This window comes from Dromiciops gliroides, chromosome 2 (genome assembly GCF_019393635.1).
Source record: "Dromiciops gliroides isolate mDroGli1 chromosome 2, mDroGli1.pri, whole genome shotgun sequence".
NCBI classification, from domain to species: domain Eukaryota; kingdom Metazoa; phylum Chordata; class Mammalia; order Microbiotheria; family Microbiotheriidae; genus Dromiciops; species Dromiciops gliroides.
In genome coordinates, this window is record NC_057862.1 from 547,861,348 (window position 1) to 547,885,457 (window position 24,110).

The following is a 24,110-nucleotide window of genomic DNA, read 5'->3' on the forward strand; positions in this document are numbered from 1 at the left end:
CAGCTGGAAGCAACTACAAGTGAAACTTTCCTGTACCCTCAAAAGATGAGGATGGACTGGGCAGCATCTTGCCTGGAGGATCAATCAATGACAAGAGTCAGGGTCAAATAAGCACCTTTCAGAGAGAAAAACAAAGTGGAGCCAATTCCTCTCTCCAGTAAAGGAAACTGAGTCGGGGGTTTGGGGAGCAGGGGTGGTGGTGTCATAGTCTGTCCTAATTCTTTTCCCCTCCCCAACCCAAGGTCAGTCTTAGTGGTTTGATTTGCTTGTAAATTCAACTTCCACACAGGAGTCGGTGAATGTTGTGATTTAAGAGTGTTAGGAAGCCCCTGCTGCCTAAAAATATCTGTCTCAGATAACCCAAAATTCTACCATGTCAGGGTGTTATCAAGCAAACAAGGAGTATTATATTATGTTAAGGTGTGGCAATCAATCATTCATACCTTAGTATGAATTAGTTAAAGCAGCAGGAATGAAAGTAGTGGAAAAGTGACAGTAATTTTAAACCAGGACTGAGAGGCTGATGAAGGAGCGTTTATATAAAGCAGAATGGGATAGTCTTAGAGGAGGCCTGATGGAAGTCAAAGACTTAAGCCGCATAAGAACCTCAGAACAAGGTAGGCAAAGGGGCCAGACAGGAAAAAGTGGGAATGAGTATGGTATTTAGAGGGACAGTGAAGAGAGTAAGGGGCTAAAGTGTTTGAAGATAAGGTTTAAGAGATAGGCTATTGCCTTGTTAAAGATCTTAAATGGCAGACAAAGTTTAGACCTGATGTTACAGACAAGAAGGAAACACCTGGGGCTTTTGAGCTAGGAGATGATATTTTAGGAATGTTAGTCTGTCAGCTGTATGCAAGATACATGATGGGAGAATTACAAGTAGGCAGACCAAAAGGCCCCAACTCTGCTCATGGCAGAGGAAACGCAGAGAAATGGGCAAATCAGAGTTAATGTTTACTGGTGGCCCATTGAGTCATTCCTTTATTTCACAAATATTTATTGAGCACCTACTATGTGCAAGGCACTGAGGAAAACACAAAAGTCCTGACTAAGAGCAGTGGACTTGGAGTTGGATGGCCAGCATTCCAGTGCTGTACTGCCTATTACTCAGACTGATATGGTCTCAGGGTCTGTGAAATGAAGGAATTGCGCTAGATGACCTCTAAGGTTCTTTATGGCTCTAAATGATATTTTATATAAAGATAACTAAAAATGACAGCATATAAGAGCTACCACTTATACTATTTTAAAGGGTTTTATATATATATGTCTGTGTGTATATATATATATATATATTATATATATATATAATCACTTGGGCTCCATAGCTCTGTGAAGTAAATATTACCTCCCTTTACCTCTCCATTTTAGAGATGAGCAAACTGAGGATCAGAGAAGTGGCATGTATGATTGATCATCCAGAAAGTAATAAGGGTCAAGGACAGGATTTGAACCCAGACCTTCTTCAAGTATAACACTCCCCATTCTGCCACACTGCCTCTCTAGGAGGAATAGTACAAATAAAGTTTTCTAGGTACAAAAGAAGGCTACAGTAGTGCAGTAGAGAGAGAGAGAACTTACTTCCAGGTGGGGGGGATCAGGAAGGGCTTTATGGAGAGCTGGAATTTGAGGTGAGTGAATAGAGGTGGGATGATGAGGGCAATCCAGGCAAAAGAAATATCCACTCGTGTGAGCCAGAAATCAGAGAAACAGTACAAGGGGGAGAGGGTCAAGGGTTAACATGGAACTCTGGCTGGAAGAGGAATCAGGCTATGGAGACACTTGAATGTTGGGCTGAGTCTAGACTTAACCCTTTGGCAGATAAGACCTAATGAAAGTTTTTGAACCAGAGTGAGGAATAATCCCTGCAGTGTTGAGCAAAATTAACCCATCAGCTGTGTGCAAAATGGACTGAATGAGAGCCTCAAGGTAAAGAATTTAGGAAAGCCACAGTAGAATGAGTAAGAGGAGATAAGGATTATAAAAGGAAAGCCTTAATCAGAGTGGGAGGACTGGGTGTGAAAGAAAACGTAAAGGAAAAAGACTGGCCTTGGTTCAAAATGGTTCCAGGTTTTGGACTGGGAAATAGAACCTTGTGGCCACTGATAGACATGAGTGAGTCACGAAGTAAAAGTGGTTTGGGACACGGAAGATGACAAGTTCGTTTTCTGATGTGTTAATAGTCAGACAAAACATGGCATAGTGGGTAAAAAGCTGGTGTTCTCATCAACACAACTTGGTTCTGCTCTTATATTTGATACATAATAGTTGTATGGCCCAGGGCACATCATCAAACTTCCCGGTGCTCTAGGGCAGCTAGGTGGCACAGTGGATAGAACGCCACTGGGGTCAGGAGGACCTGAGTTCATATGGGACCCGAGACACTTGCTAGCTGTGTGACCACAGGCAAGTCACTTAACCTGTTTGCCTTAGTTTCCTCATCTGTAAAGTAGAGATAATAATGGCAGCTACTTCCCAAGATTGTTGTGAGGATTGAGATAATGTTTGTAAAATACTTAAAGTACTATCTAAATGCTAGCTTTTATGATTATTTCTATAAGTTGCAGGGAAGTTACCAACTTGCATTTCAAGCAGTAGTTGTTTGACCAAGGAGTTCCCTATCCCAGTGAAGTCAGTCTTTGTCTTCTAAGTTTAAAGTGATAGAGGAACAGCGGCAGCTAGGTGGCACAGTGGATAAAGCACTGGGCCTGGATTCAGGAGTACCTGAGTTCAAATCCAGCCTCAGATACTTGATACTAGCTGTGTGACCCTGGGCAAGTCACTTAACACCCGTTGCCCCACACCCCCTCCAAAAAAAAAGTGATAGAGGAACAACCAAACTGAGATTTACCTCAAGTAGTTAGTACCATATGACAGGAGCACAGGTAAGAGTCTTGATCATCAGTTCTTTAAGATGCCAGAAGAGGAAATGACTGCTATCCCATGCCGCCAAGTTAAAAGAAGGCCACAAATGCCCTACCCTCATCATAAGCCAACTCATATCAGTTAGGAAGAACTAAGAACATTCTTCAAACCAGTTCCCTCATGGTTTTGATATATACCATTTCCTGCTTTCACTTGCCCCTTGGACTTGTCTTTACCTTCATGGATGTGCTTACTAGTCCCCTGGCATCCTGCACTTGGCCAAAACCCACGTGTTTTGTTGCTGAAGCTCTATGTACAGAACAAGTGGAAAAGAAGAGGAATGCTGGTTTGCTGGCTGGGCTGGTCACCTGGCCAGATGAATCTCTTAACTTTCAGTGTCCTCATTCTGACATCAATGATGAACTAAGAATGAGAAACATGGTGGTGGTAACCAAAAGTATTAAGTATTTTTTCCTAAAGGAGAAATTTGTAGAGATAAAACCAAGGGACAGCCTCTAGGGGGGAAAAAACCCAACAAACTAGTTACAGGTAAGAAAGAAAAAAGGGTAATGTACCTCCAAGGTGAAAGATATGAAAGTGAGGGTAGATTGTTATAGAAACACAGGAAAGTTTGAAGGAGGCAGTCAAAAGTGTCATGTGGAGCAGAAAGGCAGTAGGTAATGAATAATACTAGGCCACTGAATTCTGATGAGGGAACTGAATGAGTAATGAGAAAGTAAAGGCAGTAGGTAGGTTCAGTTGGAGGGGAGAACACTATCTCTTTGTCAGAGTGGGAAGCCCAGCAACCAATAGACCTAGAAGCAAGTGATAGTGGGTCAGAGATAGTCCATTAGGTCTGAAAGCTAGAGTTGATGATAACTGGTTTCAAAGGGCCAAAGTCCAAGGACATGAAGCATCCTAAGAATCAAGATATGGGAAGACCTCGATCTGGAGTTAAGGGTTAAATTCCAGGAAAGCTGCCAAGTGGAGTAGAGTGGAGTCATCAGCTTGTGGGCTAGGTGCTTTTTCACAATGGACAGAGAATATTTATAGTCCTGCTGTCCGGGTCTCCAGGTTCTTCAAGGGATTAGGTGTTCTGCTTTAGGTGGAGGCTTCCACTGCCTTGGGGCTCTAAGCCATCAGTAAGTATGAGGCCCAATATATATGAACAAATAAGGGAGCGTGTATGTCTATGGGAGATTTAGGATTCTCTTTCAGTGTATGTGTCTCACCCCTCACATCCCTTTTCTCTTTAAGATGAGCCCTTACAATGACTAGGGAAGACTGGCTTTGGTGTTCTTAGAGCTACATTTTGCATGTGAGATGCCTGACTAAATTCATGATATGGTACCTATAGGTCATTTGTTCAAGGAATTAGGAAGCAAAAGAAAGGGAAAAAAATAGAATAGCAACTAGAAATAGTAGCAGATTTAAGAAACATTTAAGATCGATATCCCCATCTTATATTTTAATGGGGTCTCTTGTCCCACCTTAAATATTGGCAATAGAATAAAGTAAAAAGGATAAATGAATTTTCCCCAAAATTCATAATATTCCCAGGGTTATTCTTTGGCATAACGTCGTTGATGTTGGATAACGGATGACTTGCTACTGAAAACCTTTCCACATACGCTACATTCATAGGGTTTCTCTCCAGTATGAGTTCTCTGATGTCGGTTAAGATGACTTCTTTGATTGAAGGCTTTCCCACATTCATTGCACTCAAAGGGCTTCTCTTTACTGTGAATTTTCTGATGTTGAGTAAGGGATGAGCGGTCAAAGAAGGCTTTCCCACATTCATTACATTTGAAGGGAGTCTCTCCAGTATGCGTCCTCTGATGTCGAATGAGGGATGAGAGGCCAAAGAAGGCTTTGTCACATTCATTACACTCATGAGGCTTCTCTCCAGTATGCGTCAGCTGATGTCGGGTAAGTATGCTTTTTTGGCTAAAGGCTTTTCCACATTCATGACATTCATAGGGACTCTCACCAGTATGAATCCTTTGATGTCGAGTGAGAGAAGATCTGTCAAAGAAGGCCTTCCCACATTCATCACATTCGTAGGGCTTCTCTCCAGTATGAATTCTCTCATGAACAGCCAGGGATGAGCGGTCATAGAAAGCTTTTCCACATTCACTACATTCATAAGGACTTTCTCCTGTGTGGGTCATCTCATGTCTCCTAAGACTGCTGCTGTGGCTGAAGGCCTTCCCACATTCCTTACATTTATAGGGCTTCTCCCCAGTATGAGTTCTCTGGTGTCGGGTAAGGGAAGAGCGATCAAAAAAGGATTTCCTGCATTGATTACATTCATGGCCCCTCTCTTTAGTGGGTTTTTTGGTAGGATTTATAGATTTTGGCTTGAAACCTCTCTCACGAGAAAGGGGTTTTTCTCTTGTCTTCCCTTCAGAGTTTGCCTTCTGTTTCTCCACTCTGTCCTCAGATACAGAAATTTCTCTTCTGATTCTTTCTGTTAATGTGCCTGGTGATCCTCCTCCTTTTTCAGAAATGTTCTGCTTTGAAGTTGATTTCTGGATTTCAAGCATATACTCCCAGCCTGAAACCAAGAGAACACACAAATGTAATTTATGATAAGGAAAAAAGTATTCTCATTCTGGAAAGAAAATAAAATGCTCTAGTGGAAAAAAAGGAGAATTAAACCAAAAATAATGAGTACTTGGCATTCATGTTATTGGGCAGATCTCCAAATCAGTCTTGTAAACTATGGAAAGTCAAGGAAAGAAGAGAGGGGAGGGGAGCGGAGTATAGAACCAGGGAGCCTGGAGGCATGTGAGCAGAAAATATGAGAGAACCCATCCAGGAGTATGGTAGCATATTGTTGTGATCCTCTTTAAGTGGAGGGGATGGTAATGAGTAGAAATATCAAGGAAAGAATAAGAATTAGAATGGATCTGGGAAGATACAATTGTATTGGGTAAGGAATGGTGGTCTTTGGAAAAGAAAGAGAAGGAAAGGGCTGGAGGCTGGAAACATAAAAAGAGAATCTGGGGAATCATATTTAAGGACAAAGTGAGACTCTGCTCCACCCCCTCAGTCACAAAATGTAAGAAAGCAATAACCGTCTCAGCAATCCCTGGGTAACTAAGGAGATTTCTTTCACTCAACATCTGGGCTGTTATTTCCAGTGAGTCCCATCTGTGCGGTTCTCTTCTACAAGCAGCCATAACAACACTGGGTTTGGAGACTGGAAGACCTGAGTTCAAGTCCGGTCTCAGATACTTACCAGGCAAGCCCCTTAACCTGTCTGCTTCAGTTTCCTCAACTATAAAATGAGGATAATTACAGCATCTATTTCACAGGTTTGTTGTGAAAATCAAATGAAATATTTGTAGAAAAGTGCATGGCACAGTGCCTGGGACATAGTAAGCATCATATCAATGCGTATCCCCCTCCCCTTTCCTCCTTTAACTTACTTACCCAGACAAGTATTTCTTGGGACTGCTTTTTCTTCAGTTCCTTGCAAATCAAGTATCCAAGGCTCTTTCCCTTGCTCCAATTGGAAAATCACATCAGGTTTAGAAATGGGAAGCCCTGTTTATAGGGAAGGGAATGGAAGAGAACAGTTTGAATCTGTCCCCAAAGTCAGTCCTATGACCTTTTTCTGCAAGGAAAGAAGGAAAATATAGACATATATAGCAGAATTTAAAGGACCTACACCATAGTCCATGTTGCCTCCCTACAGATACAGAACATGACAGAAAAATCTAGAAGCAATAGCAGAGATGTGGGAACAAGCCTTAGGCTTGTGGGGTGCAGTAAATTACCTATTTTCAACTCCATGAACTGAAGAACTTTAATTTTATAAATAGGAACAGAAATACCTGGTCTCCAAGGCCCACAAAGAATAGCAATCTCTTGGCTGAATCACAAGCCCCAACTCAAGATAACCGAGTCAGGGGCTCCACAGCCATCACCAATCTTTAAAATATAAAGACACCCAAAGAGCAGCTGAAGCGGTAGCCCCTCCTACTCTCTAGACCTCCTTGTTTCCTGGTGTTCTGTTATTTCCCCCCTTTACAGATACAATTAGCTCACACTTTCTTTAGTCCAGCTTTAATTTGACCAAACTCTGGTCACATGACCTTTCTGTAACGTGCCTTTCTTCCTCCTTCCCTCCTATTTGGTTTTTAGAATAGAAAGTTTCTCTTCTATTTAGGGTCCAGGGTTCCCCATAAACTGCAAGTAGAAAACAGATGGACACTTTAGCCACTTTCATCTTTTCTCTGTGTCTCTGGGCTAAGAAAATCCCATTTTTTTCTACTATATTATCTAATCATAGACTATCACAGTTTCCAGTTTCCCTCTAAAGGGCTCACAGATGTTCTCTTACACATTTTGTCTGTCTGAGGTATTTGAGGGAATTCTTGATGTCTGTATGTGCCATATTAAGATCCCACCTGTGTCTCTTCCCAGGTCTGAAATACTTGCTAGATTTTCACCTGCTTATAAATGCGTGTGCTTTTCCTACCACATTGTTGTTGTTCAGTTGTTTCAATCGTGTCTAATTCTTTGTGACCCCATTTGGGGTTTTCTTGGCAGAGATACAGGAGTGGTTTGCCATTTACTTCTCCAGCTCATTTGGCAGTTGAGGAAATGGAGGCAAACAGGGTTAAGTGACTTGCCCAGGATCACACAGCCAGTATCTGAGGTCAGCTTTTAACTCAGGTCTTCTTGCCTGCAGGCTTGTCGCCCTGTCCACTGCACCACGTAGCTGCCCCTTTCTACCACACAGGGTAACTAATCTTCCTGTTATCATTCTTGAAGCACTCAGATCTTTTGAGGTCCTTGTTCTCTCTGACCCTATAGTTTACCTAGTTTTTGTGCAAACAATAGCACCTGTCATTGTCACAATTATGGTTCAAAACATTTCTTACAAACATATTAAAATTCCTCCACTCAAGTCCTATTCTGCTTCACTGAGGCACACAGCTGATGCTAATTTCTCCACGGACTCTGACAGGCTTCATATCCAGCTGGAAAGGCTTCAAAGAGGGGCCTGCTGACAGACTTGGTGGCTGCTGTCAAGGTCAGACTGGCTAAGTTTGGACAGACTCATCACCAGTTTGCTGGCTGAAGACTAAACTTGTTGGTCACATAGACTCACAAAGACGTCTGTGCATCTCTAGAGGGCTTGTGATCTGGGTTACCTCCACTAATCCTCACAGTACTCAAGTAACTCTCACAAGCCCCCATGAAACTAACTCTAGGCCTCTATCCCTGAACTGACCGAGCTGACTTCCAACCTCTGCTCAGGCACCACCTCCTGGATAGAGCATTTCCTCACGCCCCCAGGTGTTAATATTCTCTCCCTCCTCAAACTACCTGGTCTTTACCTATCTGTGTACATGCTGTACCCCATTCTCCCAGCAGAATGTAAATGCCAGGCAGTGACTGCTTTTTGTTTCTGCCTTGGTTCTCCCCAATGCCTTGTATACATCAGGCACTTAATGAATGTTGACTGAATTAAATTTACTTACTTCCATTTAGTGAAGAGCTGTATTTTCTTAATAGAGGGCAGATTCTGAATCACGGGGTGAAGCCATCCTTACCCAGTGAGACGAGGTTTCTATAGTTCTCCAGCATCACGTCCCTGTAGAGGTCCCTCTGAGCAGGAGTCAGTTGCTGCCACTCTTCCTGGGTGAAGTTTACAGCCACATCCTTGAACGTGACTGATTCCTGAAACAAATAGACTCTGGTTCATTGGGGAACCCCGCATCCCTAGGGAAAGGGAGCCAATTAGAAATATTTAGGTAGTTTAGACATATAAGTGGTTCTGATGAGGATAAAGGACAAGTCCTGTGTGCTGTGGAATAAGGTAGAGGCATGTGACCCAAGACAGGAAATACCTTGTCCCCAAATCATTGTGCCCATCACTGGGCTTCACTAAGGGAGAGAACCCTCCTTATGGTGGGCCCACTTTCCTAGAAATGAATACCTGGGGCTCTGATCCCTGGATGAGCCCCAGCTGGATAGAGAAGATCCCTGGTGAGGGAAGGAAAAGCAGATACACTCTGGAAAATGGGATTGAATTTCAAGAGAAAAATCCAAGTTACCTGGGACCTGGTTGTCAGGAACATGGGAGCCATTTCTTCTTCTTCCTCTTCTTCCAGATTCCCCTCTTAAAAAAAGGCAGAATCTTGAGAATTCAGGGCTGGGGAAAAAGAAAGAAGACATGAGGAAGCCTGGTCTTGTCTAATTACTCCTAAACTCATGAGGCCAGAAATCTCAGGTGAGTATGGCTTTCTTACCTTTTCCATACCCTATAAAGACAGAGGTCAGAAAGAGCACAGATGTGGCTGTCTTGTCCGTTTTCAAGAGCAGAAGAAAGGATCAAGAATATTAATGCCTGGGGCTTCCACTCTGGGTCTACAGTTACAATACACTGCAGGGGAAAGAGTTCCGTGTCTGAGTCAGGACACATGGCTATGTGATTTGTAACAAGACTCAACCTTTCTGTGCCTCAGTTGTTTTTAAAGGGCATTTCTTCCCTTCTACACTCTTCCCTGTTTCACATGAGATATAAAGAATAAATATTTTGACTCCCCCAGCTGCCTTATGGCTACTTTATATGAGCTTTCATCAAAGAGTTAGCACAGTAGAGAAGGAACAATACAGAAGGAGGAATCAGGACACTTGGCTCTACCTATGTAGGTATGTGGCCTCAGGCAAATCACACCTCATTTCCTATCTGTGAAATGGGGATAGCAAAACACCACATGGTTAAAAAATACCGAGAGTGTTCCTACAGACTATTCATTAAAATCATCTTTGATATTTTTCTTAGGAACACTTCATATCAGAGAATCTCAGAAACCACTGAATCCAACCTGTAGCTGAACAAGAACCCATTTGACCACACACCTGACAAGTTGTCATCTGGCTGGCGGTTGAGGACTTAGTCTAGGAAGGGGAAACAATCCTGCATCCCCTAGATGCCCATTCTGCTTCTGCATAACTCTCACTGGATTTTCTCTTCCTTTCTCTGAGGCTAAGGGCTCTTCTCAATTTTCATGCATTCCTCTGCGTCCTGCCTTCTGGGTCCTAGCAGAACCTCCAGGTAAAGTCTCCCCAGTTCTTTCCATTGATCACCATTTCATGTGTTTTCCAGAAGGCTGAAGTCCCCTATTGTGTACGCTGGTCCCCTCCTGGACCCACTCTAGCTCAAGTCTGTCTTAAGCTGTATGCCTAGAACATAACATGGAACTTCACATATCTTGATCACGCGGTAGCATCACTGCCTCTCTCTTTCTGGGGACTGTGTCACTATTAATGTTCTATAGGACAGCATTAGCATTTCAGGCTGCTGTCACCCATTGAGCTTCTTCACTTTAGGATGCTGTACACTGCCCCCTTCTTACATATGGGCAACTCAAGTGAACGGCTGCCGTGACATGGAGGTTTTGAAGGATCCATTTATCCTACGTGTGGCCTAGGACTGGCGCCAGCTTGGTGGCACCTGGATGTTGTGCCAAGTCTGAGACCAGGACCAGCGCTGATCCCCCTGCTGTGGCCTTAGAGACCATGACTGCCAAGGACCAGCAACCACAACTACATTTCGACCTTAGCCTTGGCTCCTGTCCTTGGTGTCTCTTAGGAATTAGGTCTTCAAATCATCAGTCAATCAACAAACATTTATTAAGCAGTAAGACACTGGTGATACATTTTAAAAAATGAAACCACCCCTATACCCAAGGCACTTAATTCTAATGGAGGTGGCACAACATCTACACATATAAACAAAATATGTACAAAATAGTTAAAGTCATTTTGGGAGGTAAACCCTAGCAGCTGTGACCCCCCCCCCCAACCAGAAAACATCAGACTCAGGAAGTGGCATCTGAGCTGAGATCTGAAGAAAAGTCTGGGGTGAAAAGCCAGTTTATTCTTAGCAGGGCAGACAGCCCGTGCAAAGACAGCTACACGTATCAGGAGAGAAAACAGTATGTGTGAGGAGTAAAAGCAGTGCCTGGCACAAGCAGACACTCATTTAATAAGTGCTTGTTGATTGACTGAAGGTCAGGTCAGATGGACTTCAGGCCACAATAAAGTGAGTTGTGTATAATGAGGTTGGCAAGGTATATTGAGGCCAGTTTTTGAAGGACTTTAGATACCAATCAGAGGAATTTATATTTTATTCTAAAGGTAAGAAATAACTATTGGAGTTTTGAGGGGAAGGAGGTGATATGATCAGGCCTGTGCTTTAAGGAAAATCACCGTGGCAGCTGTTTGGTTAATAGATAGGAGATGGGAGAGACTTGAAACAAGAAAATCAATTAGGAAGCTACTGCCACAGTCTGGGAAAGAGATGGTGAGGTTCGGAATTAGGGTAATGGCCATGTGAATAGAGAGAAGGGTCCAAATGCTACAGATGTGGGGACATAGAATCAATAAGACCTGGTTGTATATGGTGGGGGGAGGCAAGGGATAACCCTGAAGTTGCAAGCCTGGAAGACTCCAAGGTGGTGTTGTCCACAATATAAACAGTGAAGTGAGGGCTCTGCTTTGACCACAAACATAACTGTTTCCCTAGATTCTGCCTTCAGCCTTCTCCTATTGCCATAGGCCCCTTGAAGATAGCATCTATCCCCAGGGCTTCCACTATCACCTCTATAAAGAATGGCACTCAGACCTGCTCTCTTTCCTTAATCCCGGTCTTCCTTATCCAGCTCTGTGATCTGCTTATCCCTTTCTCCAAAACAGGAACAGTTCTTCTTCCTCCATTCCATCCCCCCATCAAAAGCCTCACTATCGAGTGAGAAGAGTTTAGAATGAGGGGTGCTGATTTGGGAGTCACCAGCAGAGAAATCATAATCGAGGCCATTCAATATGGTGTTCTCACCATAAACAGTTATATAGAAAGTGAAGCAGGGAAGGCTGAAAGAGGAGCCTTATGGAATGCTGACAGTTAGTGGTGGGAAGAAGAAGAGGCAGGGGACAAACCAGGAAAGTCAGTGTCAACAGAAACCAGGGGAGAGAAGAGAAGTTTCAAGGACTGGTGAGTCATCGATCCATCAATGAAGAAATAGGCACTGAAATCCAAGAAAGTACAAAACATAGTCCCTGTTCTCTAGGAGTTGACAATCTACTTAAGGGACATAAGTGTGTGTATGTCTGTGTGTTCATATGTGTATGTGTTTACCTATATGTGCGTGTGTATATATAAACATGAAATAACAACAATGGACCATCAACAATAAAAGTCAAAATGATGAGGACAATAAACAGTAGTAGGTCCCCCCGTTTTTGTTCTGCTACCCTGCATGGAATGCCTTCCCTCTCTCTTTCAGGGGATACAAATTCATATTTCCAGGTGGCAAGATGAAGAAAAGCCTCGTGGAGGTGGGCTTTAGAGGGCAAGAGGCCTCAATGTCATGTCATTTGCCGACTGGTAAGAGGAGGACAGAGGATTGGATGATGAGCTAATGTCCCGATTTTCCAAAAAGGGAAGAGTATGAAATCTGCAAACTATGGGCTGGTGAGTTTCACTTCAATTCCTACAAAAATTCAACACTTTTTTAAAAACCAAAGGAATGGTAAAATCTAAAATTGAGGCAATTTTTCCATTCACTGAACTGTTACCCATTCCACAGACATTTATTAAATGATCAATATGGTAAACAGACCCAAAGAACCAAAGACATAAACAAGACATTTCTTACCCGTAAGGAGCTTACGTTCTCCTAAGGCGAGGCTTCTTACACTTTTTCCACTAGCAACCCCTTTTTACCGGAGAACTTTTTATGCAGCCCCGGATATATAGATATATAGGTATATAACAAAGCTTCTTAACCTTTTACCATGGCCAAATTTTTCTCAATCCCCACATTCAGTTACTCGACCCCATATGGGTCTCAACCCACAGTTTAAGAAGCTTTGTCCTAAGGAATACAGCATATACACTAATACATAAATACACTGTGATTTCAGAAAGAAGACAGAACAAATGATGGGAGGGAAGAAAGAAAGCCTCATCAGGGAAAAGGTGACTTCATCGTGGATAATGTGAAGGGAGGCTAAAGGAAGAATTCTGAAAAGTAAAGATGTGGAATATATCAATTCACAAAATCCAGAATCTGAGTTCAAAGGCCATCCTGTCAAATGCATTTTTTTTTGGGCGGGGCAATGAGGGTTAAGTGACTTGCCCAGGGTCACACAGCTAATAAGTGTCAAGTGTCTGAGGTCAGATTTGAACTCAGGTCCTCCTGAATCCAGGGCCAGTGCTTTATCCACTACGCCACCTAGCTGCCTCCTCTGTCAAATGCATTTCTAAACAAGAATCTTTTGTACACCATATACCCCAACACAGTTATCTTCCCTGTATCTGAAGATTGTCAGTGAGGGGGAACCTATTAATTCCCAAGGAATTCATTTTACATTTGGCTAATTTTAATTGTTATGAAGTCTTAATGTACTCTTTGCAACTGCTTTCCTAGTGTTCCTAGTTTGGCCATATGGAACCAAGCAAAAGAAACCTCATCAAATGAGATACTACTTATAAAGCACTTAACAGTGCCTGGCACATAGTAAGCACTTAATAAAAATTTCTTCCCTCCCTAATTCCTTTTTAACATGACAGTCCTTCAAATAATGTGAAGACCTATTCCTCATAAGTCTTCCCTCTTCCAGGATCAACATATCTTATGCCTTCAACAAATGCTCATTTGGCATGGAAACCTTCCGGCTAGATACTCCCCATCTCATCAATGTTCCTTCTAAAACGGGGTGCCTAGAACTGAACAGAATACTCCAGATGTGGCCTCCCCAGGGCAGAGAACAGTGGAACTCTCACCTTCCTCAGAATAATAGCAGGCACATTTCTATAGACTTTAGGGATTTTGGAGTGCTCTTCCCCACCACATCTCACTGCCTTCCTAGTGCTTGGAATTCTTTCTTCCCTAATGGAACCTAATCTTAGCTGTTTTGATCCACACAGAGTTGTACATACAAAGACCACTGAAATGAGGGTGGTCCGTGTGTGTGTGTGTGGGGGGGGGGCACTGTGTTAAAACGCTTTACCAGTATCTCACTTAATTTAATATTCAATGTTTTTTGAATGAAGGTATGAAATCAGGGGCTGTGTAAACACCTCTTTACAAGGACTACACTCCCCACTCCCCCTTGAGTTAGACTGATAAATTAAACTAAGATAAATTGGGCTGAAAGTGGGAGAAATTAGGGGCAGTTAGACCAGCTGGACAGAGGAGGTGATGAGGGTCTGGACTAGGATGGAAGCAGTGGGAATGTGAAGGTCACCCCGAGAGCCCCTTCTGAACCAGGGGTTCCATGAACGTTGAAGGGGGAAACCAACCACATCTTTATTAATTGGTGTCTTTTGCAATTCTATGTATTTCATTTGGTCCGAGAAGCCCCCTGACCCAGCACTGGGTCCTGGAGCCGAAAAGAGAGTGGCAGCAGCCCTGGGGGACCTGCCTGATCCCCCCCCCCTCCCGTCTTTGACTCCCCAGTGCCTGGCACGGGTCCCCGCATAGAGGAAGTGCTTAATAAATGCCCGTGGACGGACAGCCTGGAAGCTGAGAGGATGGGGTTGCCAGACTTCCCACATGGGGATACCCAGATCCGCACCCGCAGGGACACCTGCACGTTCGGCGCCACCCATGATGACCCACGAAAGGACACGAACACACACGAGAGCGGACACGAGAGAGGTCCCAGCTAGGGTGCTGCCTGGGAGGAGATAGGGGCACCTCGGCTCCCCACTGCCCCCCACCCCACCCGCATCCCCGCCGCGGGGGTCCTTGCCCCCAGCTCCCCACTAGCCTCTTGTGACACAATCTCAATATCCCACACCTACGCAAGCGTGAGCCGACAGAGCGGCCTTTACCTCCAGACCAAGGATGGTCCAAAGTCCTATACTTCGGTTCCAACACGCTACTACGCCTGCGCACCCGTTACCACCTCAAGCCGCCCAGAATTCCACCCCTGGACTCCATTTCCCGGAGGTCTCCGGGGCGCTTCGCCCCAGTCTCTCCTGGAGATGGATTCTGGGAAATCGAGTCTGAATAGGAGACTATATGGCAATAAGACTTCTGGGAAATGTAGTCCTCTATTTGTCAGCACTGTATTGCCTTTGGGATGAAGCAGGAAGCCGTGAATGGTTTCGAATGGTGTGATTGCATGACAAGTCACAGAAACACAGCTGTGTCCATTGAAGGCCCAGCAAAAACATTTTCGAGCACAGTCTCATGTAATGGAGAGCTTTTAACTGGGATGAGATGCTAAAGTCAGACACTGGAAAAGGAACAACTCTAAAGTGTAATCTGAGCATCAGAACATCTAGATCTCAGCTTCAAAGTGTAGGGCTGCTATTCCACAACTTGATTATGTAGCTTACTCTTACTGTTCCTTTTAACAAACCACCACCAGCCCGTTTTAAAAAATTTCCCATAAAAAAATGTATGTCTGGATAAAGCACCAGCCCTGGATTCAGGAGGACCTGAGTTCAAATCCGGCCTCAGACACTTTGACACTTACTAGCTGTGTGACCCTGGGTAAGTCACTTAACCCTCATTGCCCCCCAAAAACCCCCAAAAAGAAACCAAAAAATGTATGTCAAGTTGGCAAACAAGCACTTACCATACGCCATGCATTGTACTAAGCACGGATGATGCAAAGAAAGTCAAAAAGATAGTCTTTATCTCAAGGAACTCACAATGTAATGGGGGTGGGAATATGCAAATGGAAAGTGCCCCCCCTTTGGCCTAGTGATCTGATCTCAAAGTCTTCTTTTTTTTTTTAGTGAGGCAATTGGGGTTAAGTGACTTGCCCAGGGTCACACAGCTAGTAAGTGTTAAGTGTCTGAGGCCGGATTTGAATTCAGGTACTCCAGGGCCGGTGCTCTATCCACTGCGCCACCTAGCCACCCCTGATCTCAAAATCTTAAAGCCCCTTAGAGCCCCCTATTTCTCTCTCTCTGTTTTTTCTCTAGAGAGAGGCAATAACAGGAAGCTACTATCCCCCTTTCTAAATATAGGCATATCAACTTAAAAATTGCTTCATAGGGTCTGCACCAAGATATTATGTAAATATGATAAATTGTTGCTGAAACGGGAAATTTTGCAAAATAATCTACGGCTGAACCCCTGAGGTTGGGGCACTCTGACCCAGGAGAGAGACTTATCGCTGAACAACCCAGGAGAAAGACTTATCACTGAACATCCCAGGAGAAAGATTTATTGCTGAACATATAGTATTAATCCAATTACCGCATTTTGCTCAAATTAGATGTCTGTAAAAATATATATAAATAAAATTTATATATGTATAAAAACTGCTTGGTTTCCTAATCTCGGTGTGTCACACCTCCTGGTTGTCCCAGTGAGTGTGGTACGCCTTTCTTTCAAAAGAAATAAAATCAGTGCTTTGGCCTCCTTTCTCCTCGAGTCTCTATTACAGGGGTCAGTGGGTGTACTTCCCATCCCACTCAGTATGAACAAGATATATATAGGATAACTTGAATATAATCTCATGGGAAGAACACTGGCATTCAGAAACTCTAGGAAAGGCTTCTTGAAAAAGATGGAATTTGAGCTAAGACGAAAAGGAAGCCAGGGAAGGTAGAGACAAAGAAGGAGAGGATTCTGGGCATGGGGGAGAGCCAGTGAGAATGCATGGCAGGTCAGCGTCACTGGATTGTAGACTCCATGGAGAATAAAATGTAAGAAGGCTGAAAGGGGCCAGGCTTTAAAAGCCGAATGGAGGGCTGTATATTTGGTCCTGAAGGGAATAGAGAATCACAGGAGTTTACTGGCACAGCCCCACTTTAGGAAGTGCACTGACAGCTGAAAGGAGGATGGGCTGGGGTGAGGACACTGTCCTGGCGTCAGGTGAGGAGAGCCCTGCCTGGTCTTCAGAGACCTTCAATAACCCAGCCCCTCCTACCTCTCCAGTCCTCTTACCCCCCCCCCCCCCCCCCCCCCCCCCCCCCCCCCCCCCCGCTCTCCCAAACGTACTCTTTGATCCAGTGACAAGTGGCTATGAAAAGGTGCTTCATCCCCCGGCTAGAGGCATCTTCTCTGGCTTTTCCCCAGGCCTAGAATGCTCTCCCTCTTCTGTTCTGACGACTGACCTCCCTGGCTTCCTTTAAACATCAACTAAAATTTCATTTTTTACTGGAAACCTTCTCCAACCCCTCCTAATTCTAGGGCCTTCCCTCTGTTAACTATTTCCTATTTATCCTGCATATAGCTTGCTTTGTATATATTTGTTTGCACATTGTCTCCCTCATTGGATTATAAGCTCTTTTAGGGCAGGGACAATCTTTTGTCTCATTTTGCATCCCTAGTGCTTAGCACAGTGCCTGGCACTTGGTAGGTCCTTAATAAAGTTTGACTGGTTGATTGACTAGGGTTGTGGCAGTGTTAGAATAAAGGGGGCATCTATGTACAAGAGATATTTTCAAGGTTAAACTAATAGGACTCAACAACAGATTGAATGGGTGAGAAAGTATGAGGAGTCCAGATTGGGTAATACTTTAATAAATTTTATTTCCTTGTTTACAAAGAAATGTTTTTAAAACTTAAAAAACAACACTTAAGTCTGCACATGTGAACCAATCATTTTGGGAAAGTATTCCTCTTAGTAGGAATTTTTTGGTTTCAGTTCTCAGTATAGTCAGAATTTAACATTGCCATAACCACTAGGTCAGCTAGATGATGCAGTGGATAGAGTACAGGGCCTAGAATCAGGAAGACCCGAGTTCAAATCCAGCCTCAGATACTTACTAGCTGTGTGACCCTAGGCAAGTCGCTTAACCCTGTTTGCCTCAGTTTCTCATCTGTAAAATGAGCTGGAGAAGGAAATAGCAAATCATTCCAGTATTTTTGCCAAGAAAACCCCAAATGGGGACATGAAGAGTCAGACACAATTAAACAACTTTTGTTGTTTCTTTTGAGTTACTTGGACTATTATGGATAAAACCTCAAGGGTTGTTTTTTTAAATGTTTATGTTACCATCTTGTTTAAAGTACCATAATAATTTCTAATGATTCTGAAGATTCTGCAGTAGGATTAAGTAGATGTCAATCCCTGACCTCCATAAGCATGTTTGACTCCAGCACCACACACACCTGTCTAATGGGAGTGAGGACCTTTCCTCCATCTCACTTCCTCCTATCTACAGAAGCCCCATAGGTTTGTTTTGTAGTGGCACCTGTTCATTTTACATTATCTCGGCCTTACTTTACATAGTGATGCTATTTAATTTGTAAGATCATGAGTCCCCTCGGGGATAGATCCACATTCTAGATTCTTTAAAAATAAAAGAGGTTTGATGCAGTTCATCTAATTTGCCAAGGCAACACTGAATCTGATACCGTTCTAGATTCTGATTTGTTTTTTCCCAGTGTCAAGATCAACATCAAATTAAAAATAAAATGGCAAAAAATTAAAGTTGTTATTTTCACTGAAATGGTGATTAATACTGCAAATAGACTTAGAAGCAAAAATATTTCATAAAATTTTAATTTTCATTAAATCATGTGGTCTTAAAGTTCAATGGAAACTTAGAGGTCATCTAGTTTAAACTCTTGCCCAATCCCCGAGTCCCTTCCCCCACACCCCAACAGATGGGTCATCTCTGCTAGAATGTTTGAGGTATGAGGACTCTACACCACATCCTCAGACTCCACAGTCACCACAACTGGTCATGGTGAGCAAGAGCTCTGATAAAATCTCTGACACCAAATCCCCTCAAGCTAGGCCTTATCTGGCCCAGGAAGTAGGGAAGCCAGACATCTTACCCACTTCCCTTACAGGACTAGCCCCACCTACTTGCCAATGAAGCTGCTACCTGATATATAGGGCACTGGGCAGGGCTCACCGAAAAGGAAAGGGAAGGAATGAGGGACAAGGGGTAGAAGGGAGAGGATGTGATGTGCTCTTCCTCATAGATAGAGAATGAAGTCTCTATCCACGCCCCTGGCATGGCTACTCGTAGAGAGCAGCAACCACAATTGTATATGATAGGTGCAGCTCCTTCTATATGGAAGAGACTAGAATAAGACCTGGACAAATGCTACAAGTATAAAAAGGATAAGGAAACAATGTCTACTGGGGATCACTGGTATTGGCAGTTTTCAAAAGCAGACTAATCTGTAAACTGAGGAGAGGTGGAAGTGGGAGAAAAGAGGTGAACAGGAGACAAGTGGGGGGAATGTTGCTAGCCCAATAAACAAACTAAATCAGATAGCCCACCTAAGAGCTTAGTAGAGATAGGAAGGTCAAGTGGAGCAGAAGACTGAGGAGTAGGAATATCAAAGAATGAATCAGAGAAAAGATAAGATCTAGGAAAAATAAACAGCCAGTGAGTAAGGAAAGAAGAAGTGGAGAAGACAAGAACTAGCAGAAGGTAGATATTATATATAAAAAGAGAAGTACAAGAATTCCAATTGGGGAAAAAGTGACCACACCTTGCAACTTGCTTAAAAAGAAGGATCTTCCAGACTGGATCTCAGGCAGCACATCTGCCTTGGGGTACATCGTCCTGGGGCTTCTGAGAACTCCCTCCAACTAAACCACTGAGAGCTGCTCTTTTTAATGACTCCCATCTGTCTCTCATTGCTCTCATTCACTTCCTCATTTACCTGAGTTGGTATTTCCTGCGGCCTCTCTCTTTAGAACATGCATTCCCGTCTCTTCCTCTTGCTCCAATAAATGGGCAACAGTTGGTAGCTCGGGCTGAAGTGACGAATTCATGAAGAAGAAAAGTGAGAAGTACGTTGGCTTAATTGGCTGAAGCCAGATTGTGGGAAGCCTCGCATGCTAAGTCAAGGAAGTTGGACTTCATCCTAGTGGCAGTAGAGCTGGTGGCTAACAGAAGGAGAAGGGAATCTTTTAATCTCAAATCCATATGAGCCCCACCAAGTAAAAAGTATGGCCTTTTTTTAATACCTGAGCCCCCACAAGCAGTGGGAGAGCAGCATTATATTCACTGTAGGGCTATAAATTATTCAATTCCATTGGACAATAGCACATAACCAACATTCACTCTAATCCATCTTCCACTAAGTTGTCATGGTTGAGTTTTCCCAAGTATAGGTCTAACCATGCCCCTTCCCTGCTCTCTACCTCCAGGGTCAAATATAAATCCTCTGGTATTTAAAGTTCTACATGACCTGGCTCCTACTTACTGTCCCAATCTTCCTACCCATTACTCCCTTCTATGCACCATCTACACTCTCCTACCTGCTTTCTGCTACCCTGGGCTTTTGCAATGGCTGCCCCCATGCCTGGAATGCTTTAGACCTTTCCTTGGACCCTGCCTCCTTATCTCCCTAGATTCTTTCAAGAGAGTTCAAATCCCATCTTCTGGAGGCCTTTCCTGGGCCTCCCATCTTCTGGTGCCTTCCCCACTTCCATCTACTCTGTATATGCCTTGCATGTACCTATACTGTCTCCCTCAGAACGTGCGCTCCTAGAGAGCAGGGATTGTTTTTGCCTTTTTTGGTATCCACAGGGTTTTGCACAGTGCCTAGAAGATAGTAAGAATTCAATGAATGCTTGTTGATTGATTTAGGCTTGAATGAGATGTCAAGCTGGCCCCAGACCATCCCAACCTTAGGATTAGGATTAGTTATTCACTAGGAAAAATTGACCTACCTGAACATCTTGCCAAGGAAGAAAAATGCTTTAGGAGGATAAGGAGACTTTAAGTTTCCTCTTGAGTATTTGTGCCCCCTCAGATGGAGGCCCAACAAGGCCAAGGAAAGTCCACTGTTTAGAAAGGTTTTCAGTTCATTTTGTACTTAGAGTATCTGACACCAAGCTCATAACACACCATCCACAGACCACTTGCTCTTTTGCTTGGCAGCAAAAGAAGAAAAACATTAAATAGCAAGCAGAAATAGTAATAAGTCTGAACAACAGGTTTATTTAAAATAAGGGAGATTAATCATAAGTTTTTATGTGGTCTCTCATCATGCCTAGAATCTGGAGCATTTAATAAAGTGACAAGTTTGGCTGAAGCTTTCCCAGAATTCACGGGTCATTCTTTGGCATAACGTCGCTGATGTTGGATGACAGATGACTTGTGACTGAAAATTTTTCCACATACACCACATTCATAGGGTTTCTCCCCAGTGTGAGTTATTTGATGTCGTTTAAGATTTCTTTTTTGGATAAAGGTTTTTCCACATTCACTGCATTCATATGGCTTCTCTTTACTATGAATCTTCTGATGTTGAGTAAGAGATGATCTGTCAAAGAAGGCTTTCCCACACTGATCACATTCATAGGGCTTTTCCCCAGTATGAATTCTCTGATGTCGATTAAGATGCGAGCGGTCAAAGAAGGCTTTTCCACATTCATCACATTCATAGGGCTTCTCTCCAGTATGAATTCTCTCATGTATAGTAAGGGATGAACAGTCAAAGAAAGCTTTCCCACATTCATTACATTCATAAGGTCTTTCTCCTGTGTGAGTAATCTGATGTCTCCGAAGGCTACTTATGTGTCTGAAAGTTTTCCCACATATATTACATTCAGAGCCTCTCTCCTTACTGGGATTTTTGGAGGCATTGATTGAAACTTTCTTGAAATCCCTCTCTTGGGAAAGAGATTTTTCCAATGTCTTCCCTTCAGAATTTTCTCTTTTCTTCTCCAATCTAACCTCAGGTACTTCTCTTGTGGATTTTTTTGTTACTATCTCTGGTGATTTGATTTCTTCTGAAATGTTCTGCTTCGGAACTGACTTATAGGTCTTGGGCATTTTCTCCCAGCCTGAAACTTAGAGAAAATAATATAAATTAATATAGTAATAATAAATATAATAAGTAATATAAATTAAGCTATTCTCTGTGCTGTTTAAAAGGAAAATGATCTGGTAAATATGGATATTGATGCTAAAACCGTATCATCCATATAGTAATATATGGATATAGTCAATATCAACAGTACTGAAATTAAGAAGAGGCTAGGAACTGGAGTAGTACAAAGAGGAAAGAATTAGGGAGAGGGGGAAGCAATCAGCAAGGTAAGCAAAAAAATATGATTGAGCTTATTCAGAAATAGGTTTAACATTACTCTCAGCATCCTTAAAAAATAGGGGATACTACTGAGTAGGAATAATAAGGAAGACATAAGGGTTAGGATGGAATTTAGACAGATACCCTTTCAGTGAGTAATGAAGGATGACCTCCAGATAACATGTAGTGAGGTAAAGGATATGCAGCTAAAAAGTGAGAAGGGAAGTAGAAGCAACAAAGTTAAGGAAAAACAGATTTCCCTCACCCACAAATACAAGATGGGGAACAAAAACATCCCTGATTGGGTCCATGGCAACCAAATTCTCAGTAGGCCTCAGGGTCACTCCTCACTAAACACCTGAGACATTCTTTCTTTTAAGTCCCTGGCAGTCTCTCTCTTACCCAAAGAGGTATCTCTTGGGATCTCTTTCCCTTCAGTTCCTTGCACATCAAGCATCCAAGGTTCTTGTCCTTGTTCCAACTGAAAGATCACATCAGGTTTGGAAATATGGAATCCTGTTTACAGAGAAGGGAATGAGACTTAGCAGTTTGTCCTGGAGACACAGAATTGTCACAGAAGCCAATCCTGGCCCTTTTTCTGCAAAGAGAAGGGAAATATATTTATCTAATATGAAAACTTTAAGAACTACATCATCTAGTACAGTCTCATTTTATATAGGAGGGAACATGCTTAAGCAAGGTAATTTATATTCTCAGGATAGCAGGGCTATTAAGCAAAAGAGCTGACTGGGACGAATCTATTTTCTTCTGACTCTCCCTCTTTCCAACCATTCTACTTTGTTAGGACAGGAAAGCAAAGACAGGAGTTACAACAGGTTTCTGAAGGAGGCTTATTTGCAGAGCCTCTGGGAATGGAGGCCAGGAAAGGAACAACTTGGGGTGAGGGGGGGGTTTAACAAATGAAGTCACCTATTTTCAACTTTATTCATAGTAGAACTTTCAAAAAGGATTGGAAATTTCTGCTCTCAATCACAAGACAAAATCCAGATAAGCAAGTGAAGAGCTGCACAGCTCTTAGTAATTCCCTCTAATACACCAGCACCCCTGGAGCTGTCAAGATGGTAGCCCCTCCCTATGATACTTAATCTTAGGGTGAAGCTATCCTTACCCAGAGAGATGAGATTTCTATAGTTCTCCAGCATGACATCCCTGTAGAGGTCCCTCTGAGCAGGATTTAGTTGTCCCCACTCTTCCTGAGTGAAGTTTACAGCCACATCCTTGAATGTCACTGATTCCTGAAATAAACACATTCTGGTTCACCCATGGACTCCTCACTCCTGGGGAAAAGGAGTTGACAAGAAGCACTAAAGAGAGAGATGGGACAGACAGGAGGTAGGGCTGATAATGTTAAAGGCTTTGAGTACTGTGGAGTAAGGAAGAAAGCATCTTGTCTCCAAGTCCCTGTGCCTATCACCGGGACACACTGAGGGAAGGCAGTAGAGGAGGGAGCATTCCATACATCACACTTCAGAAGGATGGGGCCAGTTTCCTAGGGATGAAGAATCGGGGGTTCTGGTTCCTGGATGGGATAGAGCTGGGCAGAGATGCTTCATGATGAAGGAAGAAAAAGGAAGCACATTCTGTATATTGTGGCATTTTAAGAAAGATCAATTCACCTGGGATCTCGCTGCCAAGAACACAGGAGCCATTTCTTCTATATTCCCCTCTTGGAGAAAGGCAAAGTGCAGAGAATGCAGGGCTAGGGGAAGAAAAAGAGGACATGAGGGAGTCTTATCTTCTCTTGCAATTTCCAGAGTCAACAGGCTAAAACTATACATAAGAGTTTGATGTGATTTTCCCATCTCCTTCACATTGGGTCAGAAAGAGCCCAGACAAAACTGCTCTGCCCTTTCCTTGGGTAAAAGACAAGGATCAAGGATATTACTATCTGACTCCTTTATGTTCCTGTGCTTCTAGAACATTACAAGGAACAGAGTTGTTTCTAAGACAGGAAACATTCCATGAATTGACAGATCTCTTATCCACTGGCTATAGGATTTGGGACACAGAATGCAATATCTCTGGGCCACTAACCTCCTTTAACTGAGGCCAAGTAATTTTCATTCTCTTCCCTGTCTCACACACTCTTTGTAAAGAATCAAGAGTTAGACTTTCAAAGTGGCCACATGGACACATGACATTAGAATCAGAGAGGAAGCTGAGTAGCTGTACCAGTGATTATTATCTATGAGGCCAAAGGCAAATCATTTAGCTTCTTATTTG

General features: G+C 43.1%; 1 protein-coding gene across 7 annotated transcripts in view; it reads right to left on the bottom strand.

Annotated features, from left to right (window-relative positions):
* Positions 1-4,378: 4,378 nt before the first annotated feature.
* LOC122742905 (zinc finger protein 2-like) overlaps positions 4,379-24,110 on the bottom strand; it is a 32,110-nt gene continuing 12,378 nt past the window's right edge. Inside the window, exons 1-6 of one of the 7 annotated variants that reach the window (XM_043987493.1) lie at positions 20,503-20,891; positions 19,488-19,713; positions 8,940-9,037; positions 8,436-8,562; positions 6,304-6,417; positions 4,379-5,422 (exon numbers count right to left, since the gene is read on the bottom strand). In XM_043987493.1, coding sequence (XP_043843428.1) covers positions 4,428-5,422; positions 6,304-6,417; positions 8,436-8,562; positions 8,940-8,972 — 1,269 coding nt within the window. In that variant the 5' untranslated portion in view covers positions 8,973-9,037; positions 19,488-19,713; positions 20,503-20,891 and the 3' untranslated portion in view covers positions 4,379-4,427. Of the gene's footprint in view, positions 5,423-6,303; positions 6,418-8,363; positions 8,563-8,939; positions 9,038-14,694; positions 14,786-18,418; positions 19,714-20,502; positions 21,628-22,268; positions 22,383-22,995; positions 23,123-23,503; positions 23,587-24,110 lie in introns of those variants that run through there. The other 6 variants (XM_043987492.1, XM_043987494.1, XM_043987495.1 and 3 more) reach the window with 6 other exon arrangements.